This window comes from Dendrobates tinctorius, unplaced genomic scaffold (genome assembly GCF_039654945.1).
Source record: "Dendrobates tinctorius isolate UK_male_01 unplaced genomic scaffold, ASM3965494v1 ptg000179l, whole genome shotgun sequence".
NCBI lineage: Eukaryota > Metazoa > Chordata > Amphibia > Anura > Dendrobatidae > Dendrobates > Dendrobates tinctorius.
In genome coordinates this window covers 2,564,922-2,583,761 of record NW_027361846.1, presented here as the reverse complement: position 1 = coordinate 2,583,761, position 18,840 = coordinate 2,564,922, and the positions used below count along the sequence as shown (strand labels likewise).

Sequence of the window (18,840 nt, the reverse complement as noted above, 5' to 3'; positions counted from 1 at the left end):
GAAGACATACAGGTATATACTATATACAGGGGGAGATGACATACAGGTATATACTATATACAGGAGGAGAAGACATACAGGTATATACTATATGCAGGGGAGATGACACACAGGTATATACTATATACAGGGAGAGATAACATACAGGTATATACTATATACAGGAGGAGATGACATACAGGTATATACTATATACAGGGACAGATGATATACAGGTATATACTATATACAGGGGAGATGACACACAAGTATATACTATATACAGGAGGAGATGACATACAGGTATATACTATATACAGGGGAGATGATATACAGGCATATACTATATACAGGGGAGATGACATACAGGTATATACTATATACAGGGAGAGATAACATACAGGTATATACTATATACAGGAGGAGATGACATACAGGTATATACTATATACAGGGAGAGATGATATACAGGTATATACTATATACAGGGGAGATGACACACAAGTATATTCTATATACAGGAGGAGATGACACACTGGTATATACTATATACAGGGGGAGATGACATACAGGTATATACTATATACAGGGGAGATGATATACAGGTATATACTATATACAGGGGAGATGACACACAGGTATATTCTATATACAGGAGGAGATGACACACAGGTATATTTTATATACAGGAGGAGATGACATACAGGTATATACTATATACAGGGGAGATGACATACAGGTATATACTATATACAGGGGAGATGACACACAGGTATATTTTATATACAGGAGGAGATGACATACAGGTATATACTATATACAGGGAGAGATGACATACAGGTATATACAGGAGAGATGACACACAGGTATATTCTATATACAGGGGAGATGACATACAGGTATATACTATATACAGGGGGAGATGACATACAGGTATATACAGGAGAGATGACACACAGGTATATTCTATATACAGGGGAGATGACACACAGGTATATTCTATATACAGGGGAGATGACATACAGGTATATACTATATACAGGGGAGATGACACACAGGTATATTCTATATACAGGGGAGATGACATACAGGTATATACTATATACAGGGGAGATGACATACAGGTATATACTATATACAGGGGGAGATGACATACAGGTATATACTATATACAGGGGGAGATGACATACAGGTATATACTATATACAGGGGGAGATGACATACAGGTATATACTATATACAGGGGGAGATGACATACAGGTATATACTATATACAGGGGAGATGACATACAGGTATATACTATATACAGGGGAGATGACATACAGGTATATACTATATACAGGGGGAGATGACATACAGGTATATACTATATACAGGGGAGATGACATACAGGTATATACTATATACAGGGGAGATGACACACAAGTATATACTATAAACAGGAGGAGATGACATACAGGTATATACTATATACAGGGGGAGATGACATACAGGTATATACTATATACAGGGGGAGATGACATACAGGTATATACTATATACAGGGGGAGATGACATACAGGTATATACTATATACAGGGGAGATGACATACAGGTATATACTATATACAGGGGAGATGACATACAGGTATATACTATATACAGGGGAGATGACACACAAGTATATACTATATACAGGAGGAGATGACATACAGGTATATACTATATACAGGGGGAGATGACATACAGGTATATACTATATACAGGGGAGATGACACACAAGTATATACTATATACAGGAGGAGATGACATACAGGTATATACTATATACAGGGAGAGATGACATACAGGTATATACTATATACAGGGGAGATGACATACAGGTATATACTATATACAGGGGAGATGACACACAAGTATATACTATATACAGGAGCAGATGACATACATTTATATACTATATACAGGGGGAGATGACATACAGGTATATACTATATACAGGGGAGATGACACACAAGTATATACTATATACAGGAGGAGATGACATACATTTATATACTATATACAGGGGGAGATGACATACAGGTATATACTATATACAGGGGAGATGACACACAAGTATATACTATATACAGGAGGAGATGACATACAGGTATATACTATATACAGGGGGAGATGACATACAGGTATATACTATATACAGGGGAGATGACACACAAGTATATACTATATACAGGAGGAGATGACATACAGGTATATACTATATACAGGGAGAGATGACATACAGGTATATACTATATACAGGGGAGATGACACACAAGTATATACTATATACAGGAGCAGATGACATACATTTATATACTATATACAGGGGGAGATGACATACAGGTATATACTATATACAGGGGAGATGACATACAGGTATATACTATATACAGGGGAGATGACACACAAGTATATACTATATACAGGAGGAGATGACATACAGGTATATACTATATACAGGGAGAGATGACATACAGGTATATACTATATACAGGGGAGATGACACACAAGTATATACTATATACAGGAGCAGATGACATACATTTATATACTATATACAGGGGGAGATGACATACAGGTATATACTATATACAGGGGAGATGACACACAAGTATATACTATATACAGGAGGAGATGACATACAGGTATATACTATATACAGGAGGAGATGACATACAGGTATATACTATATACAGGGGGAGATGACATACAGTTATATACTATATACAGGAGGAGATAAGATACAGGTATATACTATATACAGGGGAGATGACATACAGGTATATACTATATACAGGGGAGTGACATACAGGTACAGTATATACAGGGGGAGATGACATACAGGTATATACTTTATACAGGGGAGATGACATACAGGTATATAGTATATACAGGGGAGATGACATACAGGTATATACTATATACAGGGGAGATGACATACAAGTATATTCAAATTCAAAGAAGCTTTATTGGCAGGACTAAATACACATTAGTTTTGCCAAAGCAAGTGTACAAAAGGGAATAGGGATAGGGACTGTAGGGATGTTGGGTAGTGGCTGTAGGAAAGGTGGAGGGGGGGATCCAGGATGGGGCTATAGAAGTCCATGGCATAGGGAAGGTGGATGGAGGGTTGGGGGCAGATCCAGGGTGGGGGCCATAGAAGTCCATGGCATATTATAGTTCTCTTTCTCGCAGTCTATGACATTCGCTCACATATTGCGCTGCTATCTCCACTGCTCTCTCTTCTTCCCCCAGCAGGATATGTTTTCTCTTCCTCCTTCATGGTGATGAAATCCGGGAAGAGATGTGAGTCTCCTGAAGTGAGTGTCCCTCACTGCTGAGTACTTGGAGCAGTGTAACAGGAAGTGGGTCTCATCCTCCAGGGCCTCCTGGTCACAGTGTTGGCACAGTCTTTCCTCCCTGGGCTTGTAGCTCTGCCTGTGTCGCCGGATTCGATGGCCAGACTGTGGGCACTGAGTCTTTATCGGCTCAGGATCTTGCGGTCTTTGGGGTCCGGTAGTTTCTCCAGGTCTGGAGCCAGTCTTTAGTCTCTCTGTAGACTCTGGTACATGGTCAGCAGTTTCTGTGAGCTGATGATGTCGTTCTTCCAGTCACTTACATACCTCTCCTGGCCTTCGTCTACCATCTTCCTGATTCCGGCTTTTGTCAGGTTGTTGTGATTGGTTTTCTGGTCAGGTTGGGTTTGGGTGAGCTGTTCCGAGGGTCCTGGTTTTTCTGTTTCCCCTACATGTGTCAGGGCTTTATGGTGATGGGAGCTTGGATTGCTCCTACGTAGGTGAGCCCGGAATGACAGTGCCCTCTTTAGAACCGTTAGGTGTAGAGGGAATCTGCCCAGCTCGGCCCGGCAAGCACTGCTGGAGGTGCTCTGATGGACTTGGAGAAGGTGCTTGCAGAATTCCAGGTGGAATATTTCTGTTGGGCTTGAATCCCACCTTGTCTGGGTAGGTCCTCGCTGCCATACAGGAGGATTGGGGCGATGATAGAGTCGAAGATTTTTAACCCGACCCTCACTGGTGGCTTCAGATGGTAGAGTTTCCTTCGGATGGCATAGAAGGTTTTGCAGGCCTTGTCTTTCAGGGTCTCTATGGCTTGTTTGAAGCTCCCTGACTGGTGAATCTCTAGGCACAGGTAGGTATATTAGTCCGTTCCTGTAAGGGCGCAGTTGTTGAGGACAAATGAAGAGTTCTGGTCTGATTTTCTCTTTCTCTTCTGGAACACCATGATGTTGCTTTTCTTTAGGTTGACCAGTGGTGCCCAGGTGGAGCTGAATTTCTCTAAGATTTTCAGGTTGTCTTGGAGGCCTTTCTCGGTTGGTGACAGAAGCAGCAAGTCATTTGCATACAGCAGAAATTTCACCTGCGCGTCGTGGAGGGTGAGACCTGGTGCTGTGGAAGATTCCAGAGCGGTAGCCAGCTCGTTGATGTAAATGTTGAAGAGCGTTGGACTTAGGCTGCAGCCTTGTCTGACTCTCCGGCTCTGCTGGAAATAAGCCGTTCTTCTGCCGTTCACACTCACACTGCAGAGGTTCTCGGTGTAGGAGCTTTTGATAACATCGCAGGTCTTTCCTCCTATTCCGCTCTCCAGCAGTTTCAGGAATAAGCCTGGGTGCCACACCGAATCAAAGGCCTTTTTAAAGTCCACGAAACAGGCATATATCTTCCCGTTCTTTGTATCGTGGACGTGGCTCTGAGTGAGGCTGTGCAGGTGTAGATGTGGTCAGTAGTGCGGTGGTTTTGGAGGTTGTATGGATACTAATGGTCCTGCAGCAGACACCGGAGGCATAGAAGCAGTGACCACTTTATTCCCACACAAGACTTGGCGGCACAACAGCAACGATAGTGAGCCGGGACTTAGTAGCAAGGAGTCCCCGAAGCAGGCTATAGCTGTCTGCCGTACAAGTAGAGTTCATAGGAACATCTGACAGGAGAAACCCCAGTGTAACTCAGTGCTGGAGTACTTCATTTTAAAGGCGCTATAAAAGGAGACATTCAGAAAAGGCACATGTTGGCGAAGTGTTGGAAGGGAGTACTTCATCTTGCCTGGAGGTTGACTGAGCTCCTGACCTGGAGGACACGGCACAGATGCGGACTCACAGACTGTGAGTAAAGCTTTGGAACTACATGCCCTGGTGTCCACCACTTATTCCTGCGCCAACCTACTCAGCACCACTACATCCCCTGCGCCTGACACTACACCATCTACGTGTCACTTCACCTACACTGCCCTAACACTACAGCCCTGCCTGAGGAGAGCTATAACATCACTGCTGCATCCCACCATCTGTCCCAGAGGATCTGTCTGCAGCGTCGGCTTAACATCTTCATTGCCGAACACCACAGGTGGCGTCACGAATCACTTATAAACGTTCATCACCATAAGCACACTGAAACAACCCCTTTTACAATGGAGCCCCAGGGCCACGAACCGGGTCACTGCTGCCGTGACAACTCCCGTTGAGAAGATCAACCGGCCCGGTACCGAGTACCCCACTGCCCTGGCGTGTGAGGGCGCTCCAACTTGGCGTCACGAACAGGATGACAAAGCCCGGTGCTTACGATTTATTGGACTTAAAAGCTTGTGAAAATGTGCAGAATAACCAATTTGATAGACTGTAAAATGAACTCTAAAAATGGCCGCTGGTGCGGTGAAGAGGGGCGTGGCAACATGGGTGGTCCCAAGAAAAGACCGCAAACTGTCCTGGGCCTCCCCTGTCTGAACTTCTATGCGACAGCAACATGGCCCACCCCCCGAGGGGTTTGTATACTGGCCTGGTACGGAGGAGTGGGAAGAAGATGCCGCCCCCAGAAGGAGGAGCGAGAGCCGGTGGCGGGAAAAGAGTCGAGACAGGAAGAGAAAGGAGAGAACGCCATGATGACATGAGAGAGGAGGCCTAAAGAGCGAAGGGAGGTTAAGCTGAACCTCCCCGGCGCAATGGCTGAAGGCTCCGATCTGGCTTCCGATCTGGACCATCAACAGCTGGAGGAAGAGATTGCCCGGCTGACTCACGAACTGCGGCTGAAGCAGGAGGCGCTCTGGATGAAGAAATGGCAGCACGCCCACGATGGGCCTCCATCAGTGGTACCCCAGTCACCGGTACCCGCCACTGCTGCACGGATCTCCCCCAGGCAAACCCTGTGGAGCCTGTGGCCGCTGTAATACCACCGACAACATCTATCACCGCCGCCCCGCTGTCACCGCCGTTGGGAGAGGCCTGTCTGGAGGAGTTGTCTGAGGGCCTGGGAGCTGAAGTGGAGGAAGAAGTAGAGCACCTGCCTGGACCTGACGCGGCTGCGCAAGTCCCACCGGAAACCCCTGCAGACCCGGAGCCACCATCTGCTCCACCATCGTCTCCGATCCTGGGTCCGGCGGTGCCGGTGAACGTAGTGCGCTGCCTGGAGGCTCCAGGTATGACAGCCACTCCTCCCAACGGGTTGCCCCCTGAGTTTTCATGTAGTGAGGCCGGCTTGCTTGAGCTCCAAAAGGGACAATTAGACGATCTGTGCTCTCAACTCAAAGGCAATAAGGTTACTGCGATGGGGAAATGGAAGAACTCCCTGCTGAGGAGAGTGAGGCTGGAGCAGGCACGTCCTATTCGGCATCTCGTGGGTTCCGCAGAAGGGGCTGAACAACTGGAGAGTATTAATATGCATCATGGGTTCCCCTTACCACAGATTCCGAACCCCAGCATTTCGCCCTACCCGCGCCTACAGACACCGGTACCACCGGACGTCAGGCCAAAAACCAAAGTGGCAGTACTGCTAGCAGTAGAACCACCTGAAATTACAGAACACCACCTAGTGGTACCAGCTACAGCTCTTGCTGAGTCATAGGCAACAGAGATACCACCAGCAGTTGATGTGTTACCCTCACAGGCAGCAGTTACTCCCGCTGCCATTCCATCTACACAAGCAGATGCTATCCTCACTCCAGGAGAAAAGGAATACCTGCAATTTGTGGCCCACCAGCAGGAAGAGGATGCTCTAAAGATCTCCCCTGGAAGCATCCAAAGCAACCCGCTTCCAGCACCCCAGGAGGGGATCACCACCATCATCATTAAGGATAAATAACTAACTTTTGTTACCCAGGAGGGTATTATCACCATTGTGCCTGTTTTTCTATTTTTGGTTCATAATGTTTTTCTCGTTTAACTGTTTCCAGGTTTTTTTTTGTTGCCCAGTTTATTTGGCAGCCTTTACACTTGAACTGTGCAGATATAGAAGCTGAATGATCCAGAACTGTCATGTAAATAGTTTGCACCTCTTTAGGTGCTCTCTCTTGGTTTTACATAGGACTTTCCTGTAATAAGGACTACCTCATTTCCTTGTTGAAAAGTGACATTTCAAGACATATAGGCTGGACCAGTGCCTACTCCAGTGTCTAAGCCGGGACTTAGTAGCAAGGAGTCCCCGAAGCAGGCTACAACTGTCTGCCGTACAAGTAGAGTTCATAAGAACATCGGACAGGAGGAACCCCAGTGTAACTCAGTGCTGGATGTTATGAGCTCATTTTCTGCTCCTCCAGTTGAAAGTTCTCCTTCCGTTCTCCCTCTGGTGGTGACAGGAGGTAGTGAGGTTGGTTTAAGTGGTAGTGATCTGCCACCTGATGAGAAGGATAACGATTGGATCTCTGGAGTATCAGACTGGACATAAGACAGCCGACGCCCTATCCGGGTGCTGGTGATTCAGTCTGCTTCTCAGGTCCTGGACTTCAGCTCTCTTCCAGTCTTCTTAAGTTAAGTTTGTGTTTTGCTAATGTTCACACTTGCGCTTGTTGGTCAATTCAGTTTCTTGTGTGGTCAGCTTGCCCCTGCTGGAGCTATGCTGAACTTCCACTCCTATTTATCCGTATTTGCCAGTTTGCCTTTTTGTCCCTTATTAGATTGGCCTCTTTTTGCTCTGTTTCAGAATATTTCAGAGTGCTGATATAGCGGGAGAAGTCTAGTGACTTCAGGGTTAATTTTGCTATCAGACGTGTTGGACATTATTATTGGTAGGGTTTTTTGGCAGATTGCAGACAGTGACTTTCCTTTCCTGCCCTTTCTAGTTAGTCGGGCCCCATCGTTTGCTCAGCCTATTTTCCTGCCTGTGTATGTGTTTTCATCTTGCTTCACCGTCAATACATGTGTGGCGGCTGTCTTTTCCTTTGGGGTCTGCTCTGGGGCAGTTAGTTTTCCCTTTTCTTTCATTAGGTTTATGTAGTCCTCCGACAGTGACGAGGCATCTAGGAACAACGTAGGAACGCTCCACTGCTACTATTAGTTGTGCGGTTAAAATCAGGGATCTGCAATCTGCATAGTGACCAACCTCTCTGGTTTTCTGGGACTTAGCTTTTTGTTGTTCCTCCTCGGTGACCCATTCATAACAGTTTTCACTGTTTAGGTACATCAGGGGCTCTCCAAACGTGGCATGGCATCCGAACAGAATCACCAGCCATACCACAGATTCTAGGGTACTCAAAAGCAGGGAAAGATTGTTTAAAGGCATAGAAAAAAAAAGTGTCAGAATTTTTTTTTTTTTTAATATTTTTTCCTCTTTTTCTCTGGGGCCGTAGGAGGATTTTTTTTTTCTAATGGAGATTAAGCAATTGTCTGATTGTGTGGAGCAACTTGCTGCTGAAGTGCAGGGAATTTCCACCTACCTCATTCAGTCACATGCTGCTGAACCAAGGATCCCTACTCCTGATGTGTTTTCTGGGGATCGGTCTAAATTTCTGAATTTTAAGAATAATTGTAAATTATTTCTTGCCTTGAAGCCTAACTCATCGGGGAGCTCTGTGCAGCAGGTTAAAATTGTCATCTCCTTGCTGCGCGGCGATCCCCAGGATTGGGCTTTTTCTCTGACACCTGAAAATCCATAACGTATTTCACAAGTCACTGTTGAAGAGGTTTGTTGAGCCAGTGGTTCCTATGGCGGCACCTCCTGATCCTGTATTGGTTAAAGGCAATGTGGAATATGAGGTAGAGAAAATATTGGATTCTTGTTTGGTTAGATGGAGACTCCAGTATTTGGTCAAATGGAAGGGTTATGGCCAGGAGGATAATTCTTGGGTCTCTGCCTCTGGTATTCATGCCAATAAATTGGTTCGTGCTTTTCACCGGGCCCATCCTGATCGGACTGCTGGCATGGATGAGGGTTCAGTGACCCCTCCTCAAGGGGGGGTACTGTTGTGAGTTCATTTTCCCCTTCACTACTGAGGCCCGAGGAACTCCCTCTTCTGGTGAAGAAAGGTAGTGAGCCTGATTGTCAAACACCTGGGGCTGATGATGATGACTGGCTGAGTGGAGTTCTCCTTCCGTTCTCCCTCTGGTGGTGACTGAACCCTCAGGGGCGCCACACAGGCGCTAGTGTAACAGAAAGTGCCCGTATGCTTGGCGTGCCAAGAGGTACTGTCTCCAAAGTAATGACTGCGTTTGAAAGAGAAGGAAAAACGTCCGCAGCAAAGCACAGGTCCGGCCAAAAGTCGAAGTTGACTGAGAGAGACCGTCGGACTCTAAAGCGAATTGTGAGAGAGGATCGCAAGACCACGGCTCTGAAAATCACTGCTGAGCACAATGAACACCTACAGAACCCAGTTTCCACAAAAACTGTTCATCAGGAGCTGCACAAATCTGGATGCCACAGAAGAGCTGCAATTCGAAAACCGCTGCTCTCAATGACAAATGTTTCCAAGCGTTTAGAGTGGTGTAGAAACCTCCAGGATTGGTCCCTCGAGCAGTGGAAACATGGGATATTCTCAGACGAATCATCGTTTACCCTATTTCCGACCTCCGGCCGAGTGTACGTTTGGAGACAGCCGAAAGAAGCATTCCATCCAGATTGCCTTCTCCCAACCGTAAAACATGGTGGAGGTTCTGTGATGATCTGGGGTGCTATTTCGTGGAGAGCCGTCGGGCCAATGATATCCCTTCATGGAAGAATTAACAGCCTATATACAGGAGGAGATGACGACAATTTATGTGCAATATAATCATTATAATTTGTTATAACTAACCACAGTTAGCTAGTTAGCTAGTATGCTCGGGCAACGCCGGGCTCTTCAGCTAGTGCTAAATAAGGAAGCATCACATTCCTAAGGGCCCCGTCACACGCAGCGACTCACCAGCAATCCCGACAACGATATCAACGTGTCAGGATCGCTGGTAAGTCACTACATGATCGCTGGTGAGCTGACAAACAGACAGCTTCACCAGCGATCAGGACCAGCGATGCCGAGCGCGCGGCGTCGCTGTGTACTTTAGTTACCAGCGCGCTGAAGCAGGGAGCTGGTAACTAAGGTACACAGAGGGTTTCTAAGCACCGCACACGCTGGTAACTAAGGTACACAGAGGGTTTCTAAGTACTGCGCACGCTGGTAACTAAGGTACACAGAGGGTTTTAAGCACCGCGCGCTGGTAACTAAGGTACACAGAGGGTTTCTAAGCACCGCACACGCTGGTAACTAAGGTACACAGAGGGTTTCTAAGCACCGCGCACGCTGGTAACTAAGGTACACAGAGGGTTTTAAGCACCGCGCGCTGGTAACTAAGGTACACAGAGGGTTTCTAAGCACCGCGCGCTGGTAACTAAGGTACACAGAGGGTTTCTAAGCACCGCGCTCTGGTAACTAAGGTACACAGAGGGTTTCTAAGCACGGCGCGCTGGTAACTAAGGTACACAGAGGGTTTCTAAGCACCGCGCGCTGGTAACTAAGGTACACAGAGGGTTTCTAAGCACCGCGCGCTGGTAACTAAGGTACACAGAGGGTTTCTAAGCACCGTGCGCTGCTTAGAAACCCTGCGTATACCTTAGTTACCAGCTGATCGCTGGTCTCCCGCCTATCACATGCAGCGATGCGTCCTGGCCAGTGGGAGACCAGCGACCAAAAAAATGTCCTGGCCTTTTCTACAGCGATCAGCGATACCGGCAGGGGGGCCGGTCGCTGATCGCTGTCACACACAGTGGTCTCGCTGGTGAGATCGCTGTTACATCAGAAAACTTGTGACTCAGCAGCGATCTCGCTATGTGTGATGGGGGCTTAAGACATTCCAAAGTTATTTCATCACAGTCTTCTATACAAAAGTGACAAACTGCACTGATAAACTCCACCGCTATCAGCTATTGCCAAGGACAATACCAACTGCAAAGCTGCTGTTTACTAACCCTTCAACCAACATCTGCTACAGATCCGTCAATTGTTTTATTTATTGAGGTGTCATATTATGATATATTATTTGTTTATTGAAAATTTAAACCTATATTATTTATTGAGTTTTTGCACAACACATTCTCTTTGGTTAATTTTTTAGAACATCATTTCTGTGCCGATACCCAGCAGAGCTCAGACCCATCAGACACTGGGCCCATTACAGAGGGACGTTGTCCACATTCCCAGATGGAGACAAATGGGAGATTGGATCATTTACTACAAAACAGGAGAGTGTTAGTCATGATCATGTGTACCAGAAAATTCACTATCTGACAAGACTATGGGAGAACCTGATTACATTGTCCTACACCAGCACAAAATCCCACTTTCCTGACCCCACTGCCCCTTACCATCCATCAATCCTGACCCCATCGCCCCTTACCATCCAACATTCCAGACCCCACCGCCCTTCACCATCCGACATTCCTGACCCCACCGCCTCTCATCATCCAGGCAATCCTGATCCCACCAACCCTTACCATCTGACATTCCTGACCCCACCGCCCCTCACCATCCGACATTCCTGACCCCACCACCCCTCACCATCCGACATTCCTGATCCCACCACGCCTCACCATCCAGCATTCCGGATCCCAGCACCCCTCACCATCCAGCATTCCTGACCCCACCGCCCCTCACCATCTGGCATTCCTGACCCCCACCACCCCTCACCACCCGACATTCCTGTCCCCACCACCCCTCACCATCCGATTTTCCTGACCCCACCGCCCCTAACCATCCAGCATTCCTGACCCCACCACCCCTCACCACCCGACATTCCTGTCCCTACCACCCCTCACCATCCGATATTCCTGACCCCACCGACCCTCACCATCCGGCATTCCTGACCCCACCGCCTCTCATCATCCGGGCAATCCTGATCCCACCAACCCTTACCATCTGACATTACTGACCCCACCGCCCCTCACCATCTGGCATTCCTGATCCCACCAACCCTCACCATCCGGCATTCCTGACCCCACCACCTCTCACCACCCGACATTCCTGTCCCCACCACCCCTCACCATCTGATTTTCCTGACCCCACCGCCCCTCACCATCCAGCATTCCTGACCCCACCACCCCTCACCACCCGACATTCCTGTCCCCACCACCCCTCACCATCCGATATTCCTGACCCCACCGACCCTCACCATCCGGCATTCCTGACCCCACCGCTTCTCATCATCCGGGCAATCCTGATCCCACCAACCCTTACCATCTGACATTACTGACCCCACCGCCCCTCACCATCCGGCATTCCTGATCCCACCACCCCTCACCATCCGACATTCCTGATCCCACCACCCCTCACCATCCAGCATTCCGGATCCCAGCACCCCTCACCATCCAGCATTCCTGACCCCACCGCCCCTCACCATCCGGCATTCCTGACCCCACCACCCCTCATCACCCAACATTCCTGTTCCCACCACCCCTCACCATCCGATATTCCTGACCCCACCGCCCCTCACCATCTGACATTCCTGACCCCACAGCCCCTCACAATCCAGCATTCCTGACCCCACCGCCTCTTACCATCCAACATTCCAGACCCCACCGCCCTTCACCACCCGACATTCCTGACCCCACCGCCTCTCATCATCCGGGCAATTCTGATCCCACCAACCCTTATCATCTGACATTCCTGACCCTACCGCCCCTCACCATTCGGCATTCCTGATCTCACCACCCCTCACCATCCGACATTCCTGATCCCACCACCCCTCACCATCCAGCATTCCGGATCCCACCACCCCTCACGACCCGACATTCCTGTCCCCGCCACCCCTCACCATCCGATATTCCTGACCCCACCGCCCCTCACCATCTGACATTCCTGACCCCACAGCCCCTCACAATCCAGCATTCCTGAACCCACCGCGATCACCATCCAGCATTCCTGACCCCACCGCCGCTCACCATCCAGCATTCCTGACCCCACTGCTCCTCACCATCTGAAATTCATGACCTCACCGCCCTCACATCAGACATTCCTGACCCCACTGCCCCTCATCATCTGAAATTCCTGACCCCACTGCCCCTCACCATCCGGCATTCCTGACCCCACCGCCCCTCACCATCCAGCACTCCTGACCCCACCGCCCCTCACCATCTGGCACTCCTGACCCACCTCCCCTCACCATCCAGCACTCCTGACCCACCTCCCCTCACCATTCGGCACTCCTGGCCCACCTCACCTCACCTTCTGGAACTCCTGACCCTACTGCCCCTCACCATCTGGCATTCCTGACACCACCGCCTCTCACCATCCAGCACTCCTGACACACCACCCCTCACCATCCGGAACTCCTGACCTCACTGCCCCTCACTATCTGGCATTCCTGACCCCATTGCCCCTCACCATCCAGCACTCCTGACCCACCTCCCCTCAACATCCCGCATTCCTGACCCACCACCCCTCACCATCCGGCATTCCTGACCCCACTGCCCCTCACCGTCCGGCATTCCTGACTTCACCACCCTTCGCCATCATGGATTCCTGACTCCACCATCCCTCACCATCATGGATTCTTGACCCCACCGCCCCTCACTATCCAGCTTTCCTGACCCTGTTGCCTCTAATCACCCTGCAATCTGGACTCTACGACTCCTCATCATCCAGAATTTCTGACCCCCATCTATCACCATGCCACATCCCTAACCCCACTGCCCCACAATGTCCTGCATTTTTTACCACCCTTACCACATCCATTACCCCACTGGTACGTATGCATGACCCTACCCCCCATCAATGCACCACCCATCAATGCCTTGCGTCTCTGAACCTACCACCACTCACTGCACAGCATCCCTAACCCTACTTCCATCAACATCCCTCCTCCTTGACTCTACTGCCCCTCACCTTACTGAATCCTTGATTCCACCCAGAATTACTGATCCCAACTTAAACATCTCTAACCATAAACCCCCCATTACTGACCTATTTGCCTTAAAGTGTCCTCCGCACAGATGATGTCGTTCTCCTGCTCACATATGGTTTCATTGCCTGGAGATAGAAGGGGATGGATCCCATCATTTACCCACATGCTGACTCTGTCCTGCAGGCACAATCTCACACATTTTCTTATGTTAGTTTTAAAAAGTTTTAAGGCATCTGTTCTCTGAACTTGCAGGTTGGATAATCCACATCATCACCAACATGAAGAGCAATGATACAGAACAAGGCCAGCGCTAATAGGCTGTGTGCACACATTGCAGATTTTGATGCGTTTCCGCAGCGTTTTTGGCCGCACAGATTTGCATCAAATCCACAGTGTAGTGCACAATCAAAGTTAATCTATGGGAAATGGAGATTTGTTGTGCACATGCTGCGGAAAAATCCGCATAGATTTGCAGCGTTTTATTTGCTGCAGCATGTCAATTCTTTTTGCAGATCTGCAGTGTTTCTGCGCCCATTGACTTCCATTGAGTCAGGCATATCTGCAGCAAAACCACAGGTGTAAAAAAGAACAGCGGATTTGTTGCGGATCTGGGTGCGAGAAAGGCTGCAGATAGGGAGGAGGAAGAGTGTGTAGGCATAGACTATGTGTGTGGGCGGAGGCTATGTGTGTGCGGGGTCTGTGTGTTGTGTCTATGTGTATGTGCGGTGGTCTGCGGGTGTGTGCGGGTCTGTGTGTGTGTAGGTCTGTATGTAGGCAGACATCATCCGATGGGACTACTAGTCCCATCCGGCTATGCCTGCTACAGTGACAGCTAGCCAATGATTAGACAGTAGTAGTCCCATCATCCAGCTAGTGTGTTATAGTGTAAAAAAAACCCAAAAACACATACAGTACACATATATTACATAATTACCATACAGCTAATCCCCGATGCCCTTGATCACCTGTTAAAAAATGAAAATAATAAAGCAGTAGTATACTCCCTGTTCCAACGTAATCCATGCAATAATGATTGTCCCACGACGATCTCCTGTGGAGCGCTGTCACATCGACATTGACTGCAGGTATCCTCCCGCAGTGTATCACTCCGCCGTCAGAGGTCACCTGAGTTCAGGCTGTCACTTGCGGCACAACTGTCAAGGAAAATTCTCATGCAGCAGTGCCGTAAAGTGAAAGCCTGAACTCCAGTGAACCCTCAGTGATAACACTGCAGGAGCCATAGTCTCCTGTCATTGTGTCACTGGAGGCACTGTAGAGCGGTCACATCTCCTGATATGACTGCTGTATTGGGGAGATCATCGTGGGACATTCGTTATTAAATGGATCACGTTGGAACAGGTAGTATATAGTTGGTTTATTATTATTATTTTTTTTACAGGTGATCAAGGGCGTCACAGGAATTAGGAGTACAATAAAGATGGGAAACTGTGTTTCGTGTTTTTTTCATTAAAATACTTTTTCTGGCTGTTTTTTTAACTCTTTACCAACTCTAGGATTAGTAATGGATAGGTATCTTATTGACGCCTCTCCATTACTAACTGGGCTTGATGTCACCTTACAATACAAAGGTGACATTAACCCCAGAAATATTACCCCATATGCCACTGCTACAGGGCAGTGGGAAGAGAGAGGATAAGTGCCGGAATTGGCGCTTCTTAGAGATGTGACATTTCTGGGGTGGCTGGGGCAAATGTTTGTAGCCAAGGGGGGGCAATAACCAAGGTCCCTTCCCAGGCTACGAATATCTGCCCCCAGTTGTCGGCTTTCCCTTTCTGGCGCAGAAAATTGCGCGGGAGCCCATGCCATTTTTTTCCCCTTTTTTAAAAAAAATTAAACATATTGATAATTAATAAACATCGGCCTTGGTATTATATATCTATCTATAGAGATATATGTATGTATAAATGTATCTATCTATCTATAGATCTAAATGGAAAAAAAACAGGCAGCACTCCAGTTCAAGGAAAAATTGTGGACTTTAATCCAGCACCAAGTGGTGCAACGTTTCGACCTCACAGCACGGTCCTTGTCAAGCACAAGGTGACATCAGTGGACGGACTCTGACTCTAGTGACTCATCTCCCTAAGTGTCTGGTGCGGCTCCAGCTCTGCTGCACAGAGTACAGCACTGTGCAAAAGATGCTGTCAAGTAAGAATACTGTCAAAATAGAAGTGTTAATAGTTTAATTTTATCAATTAGCAAAATTCAAAAGTGACTGCAGAAAAGAGAAATGTAAATCCATCAGTATCTGCTAACGGTCTGACAGCTCCATCATCAGAATCTGCTGACTGTCTGACAGCTCCATCATCAGTATCTGCTGACAGTCTGACAGCTCCATCATCAGTATCTGCTGACTGTCTGACAGCTCCATCATCAGTATCTGCTGACTGTCTGACAGCGCCATCATCAGTATCTGCTGACTGTCTGACAGCGCCATCATCAGTATCTGCTGACTGTCTGACAGCTCCATCATCAGTATCTGCTGACAATCTGACAGCTCCATCATCAGCATCTGCTGACTGTCTGACAGCTCTATCATCAGCATCTGCTGACTGTCTGACAGCTCCATCATCAGCATCTGCTGACTGTCTGACAGCTCCATCATCAGCATCTGCTGACTATCTGACAGCGCCATCATCAGCATCTGCTGACTGTCTGACAGCTCCATCATCAGTATCTGCTGACTGTCTGACAGCTCCATCATCAGGATCTGCTGATTGTCTGACAGCGCCATCATCAGTATCTGCTGACTGTCTGACAGCTCTATCATCAGTATCTGCTAACGGTCTGACAGCTCCATCATCAGAATCTGCTGACTGTCTGACAGCTCCATCATCAGTATCTGCTGACAGTCTGACAGCTCCATCATCAGTATCTGCTGACTGTCTGACAGCTCCATCATCAGTATCTGCTGACTGTCTGACAGCGCCATCATCAGTATCTGCTGACTGTCTGACAGCGCCATCATCAGTATCTGCTGACTGTCTGACAGCTCCATCATCAGTATCTGCTGACAATCTGACAGCTCCATCATCAGCATCTGCTGACTGTCTGACAGCTCTATCATCAGCATCTGCTGACTGTCTGACAGCTCCATCATCAGCATCTGCTGACTGTCTGACAGCTCCATCATCAGCATCTGCTGACTATCTGACAGCGCCATCATCAGGATCTGCTGACTGTCTGACAGCTCCATCATCAGTATCTGCTGACTGTCTGACAGCTCCATCATCAGGATCTGCTGATTGTCTGACAGCGCCATCATCAGTATCTGCTGACTGTCTGACAGCTCTATCATCAGTATCTGCTGACTGTCTGAGAGCTCCATCATCAGTATCTGCTGACTGTCTGACATCTCTATCATCAGGATCTGCTGACTGTCTGACAGCTCCATCATCAGTATCTGCTGACTGTCTGACATCTCTATCATCAGTATCTGCTGACTGTCTGACAGCTCCATCATCAGTATCTGCTGACTGTCTGACAGCTCCATCATCAGTATCTGCTGACTGTCTGACAGCTCTATCATCAGTATCTGCTGACTGTCTGACAGCTCCATCATCAGTATCTGCTGACTGTCTGACAGCGCCATCATCAGTATCCGATGACCGCCTGCCGCACCTATCATCAGGATCTGCTGACTGTCTGACATCTCTATCATCAGTATCTGCTGACTGTCTGACATCTCTATCATCAGTATCTGCTGACTGTCTGACATCTCTATCATCAGTATCTGCTGACTGTCTGACAGCTCTATCATCAGTATCTGCTGACTGTCTGACATCTCTATCATCAGTATCTGCTGACTGTCTGACATCTCTATCATCAGGATCTGCTGACTGTCTGACAGCGCCATTATCAGGATCCGATGACCGCCTGCCGCACCTATCATCAGGATCTGGTGACCGTCTGGTGATAGGTTGCGTTCCGGACATGCCTGCCCGGTTATGTCAGGTACATGAAATATCTGGTAACTGTGCATTGACCACAAGAGTTTGTCTTCACAAAGGGGAGAGGGGCAGCGTAAGGCAGGACGCCAGAGAGGATCAGGTGTCTGTGATGAGATAACTGGACATAGCGATGATAGAAGAAGACTCAGGCAGGGTCACAACGTAACCGATCACTTTACCCACCATCGCTTGTTTTTGACTTTCAATGGTGCGGTGAATGTTAACATAGAAGCAAACACTATTGCAATCTATAGAAAGGGTTGACCTGGCCTTGACCTGAATGGACACTTGTGGTTATGAGACCCTTCTGGCCTCCATACTTGTAATCAGTGACATCATGCACTCACTTTCACTCCATCCTCCATACAGTATATAGATTTTACCTGGCATATAGACCAAGCGACAACCGCATGCTTCCAGAATAAGGCGCGTCTCACAATTGATGCGACAGGCCGAGATACTGTACTTATCGAAGTAGGGAGACGTGAAGGGAGTATCCTTACAGTCCCCCCACGGTGGAGGCAGGTATGACAACTGAGGGAAAAACAGTTAAGGACAAATATGATGACTTATACAGTACTGACATTGTGAGGCCACAAAAGTCCAGTTTACAGCTGGAGGCTCCAGGCCGATGGGTCCACTACATGTGAGCCCTGAACATTGGCTGGTGACACTCTGGACTGGACTCAGGGGTCTCTTTGCACGGTGGGCACAATTTCTTCAACATATTCAAAAATAATTTCTTTAGACCCTGACGATCATCTTAAAGAACCACC

At 48.0% G+C, this 18,840-nt stretch overlaps 1 protein-coding gene across 1 annotated transcript in view; it reads right to left on the bottom strand.

The window, feature by feature from the left end:
- Nucleotides 1-18,840, bottom strand: part of LOC141054854 (acid-sensing ion channel 1C-like) — a 365,182-nt gene that overhangs the window by 128,431 nt on the left and 217,911 nt on the right. Inside the window, exons 4-5 of the mRNA XM_073551727.1 lie at nucleotides 18,448-18,598; nucleotides 14,153-14,218 (exon numbers count right to left, since the gene is read on the bottom strand). Coding sequence (XP_073407828.1) covers nucleotides 14,153-14,218; nucleotides 18,448-18,598 — 217 coding nt within the window. The remainder of the gene's footprint in view (nucleotides 1-14,152; nucleotides 14,219-18,447; nucleotides 18,599-18,840) is intronic.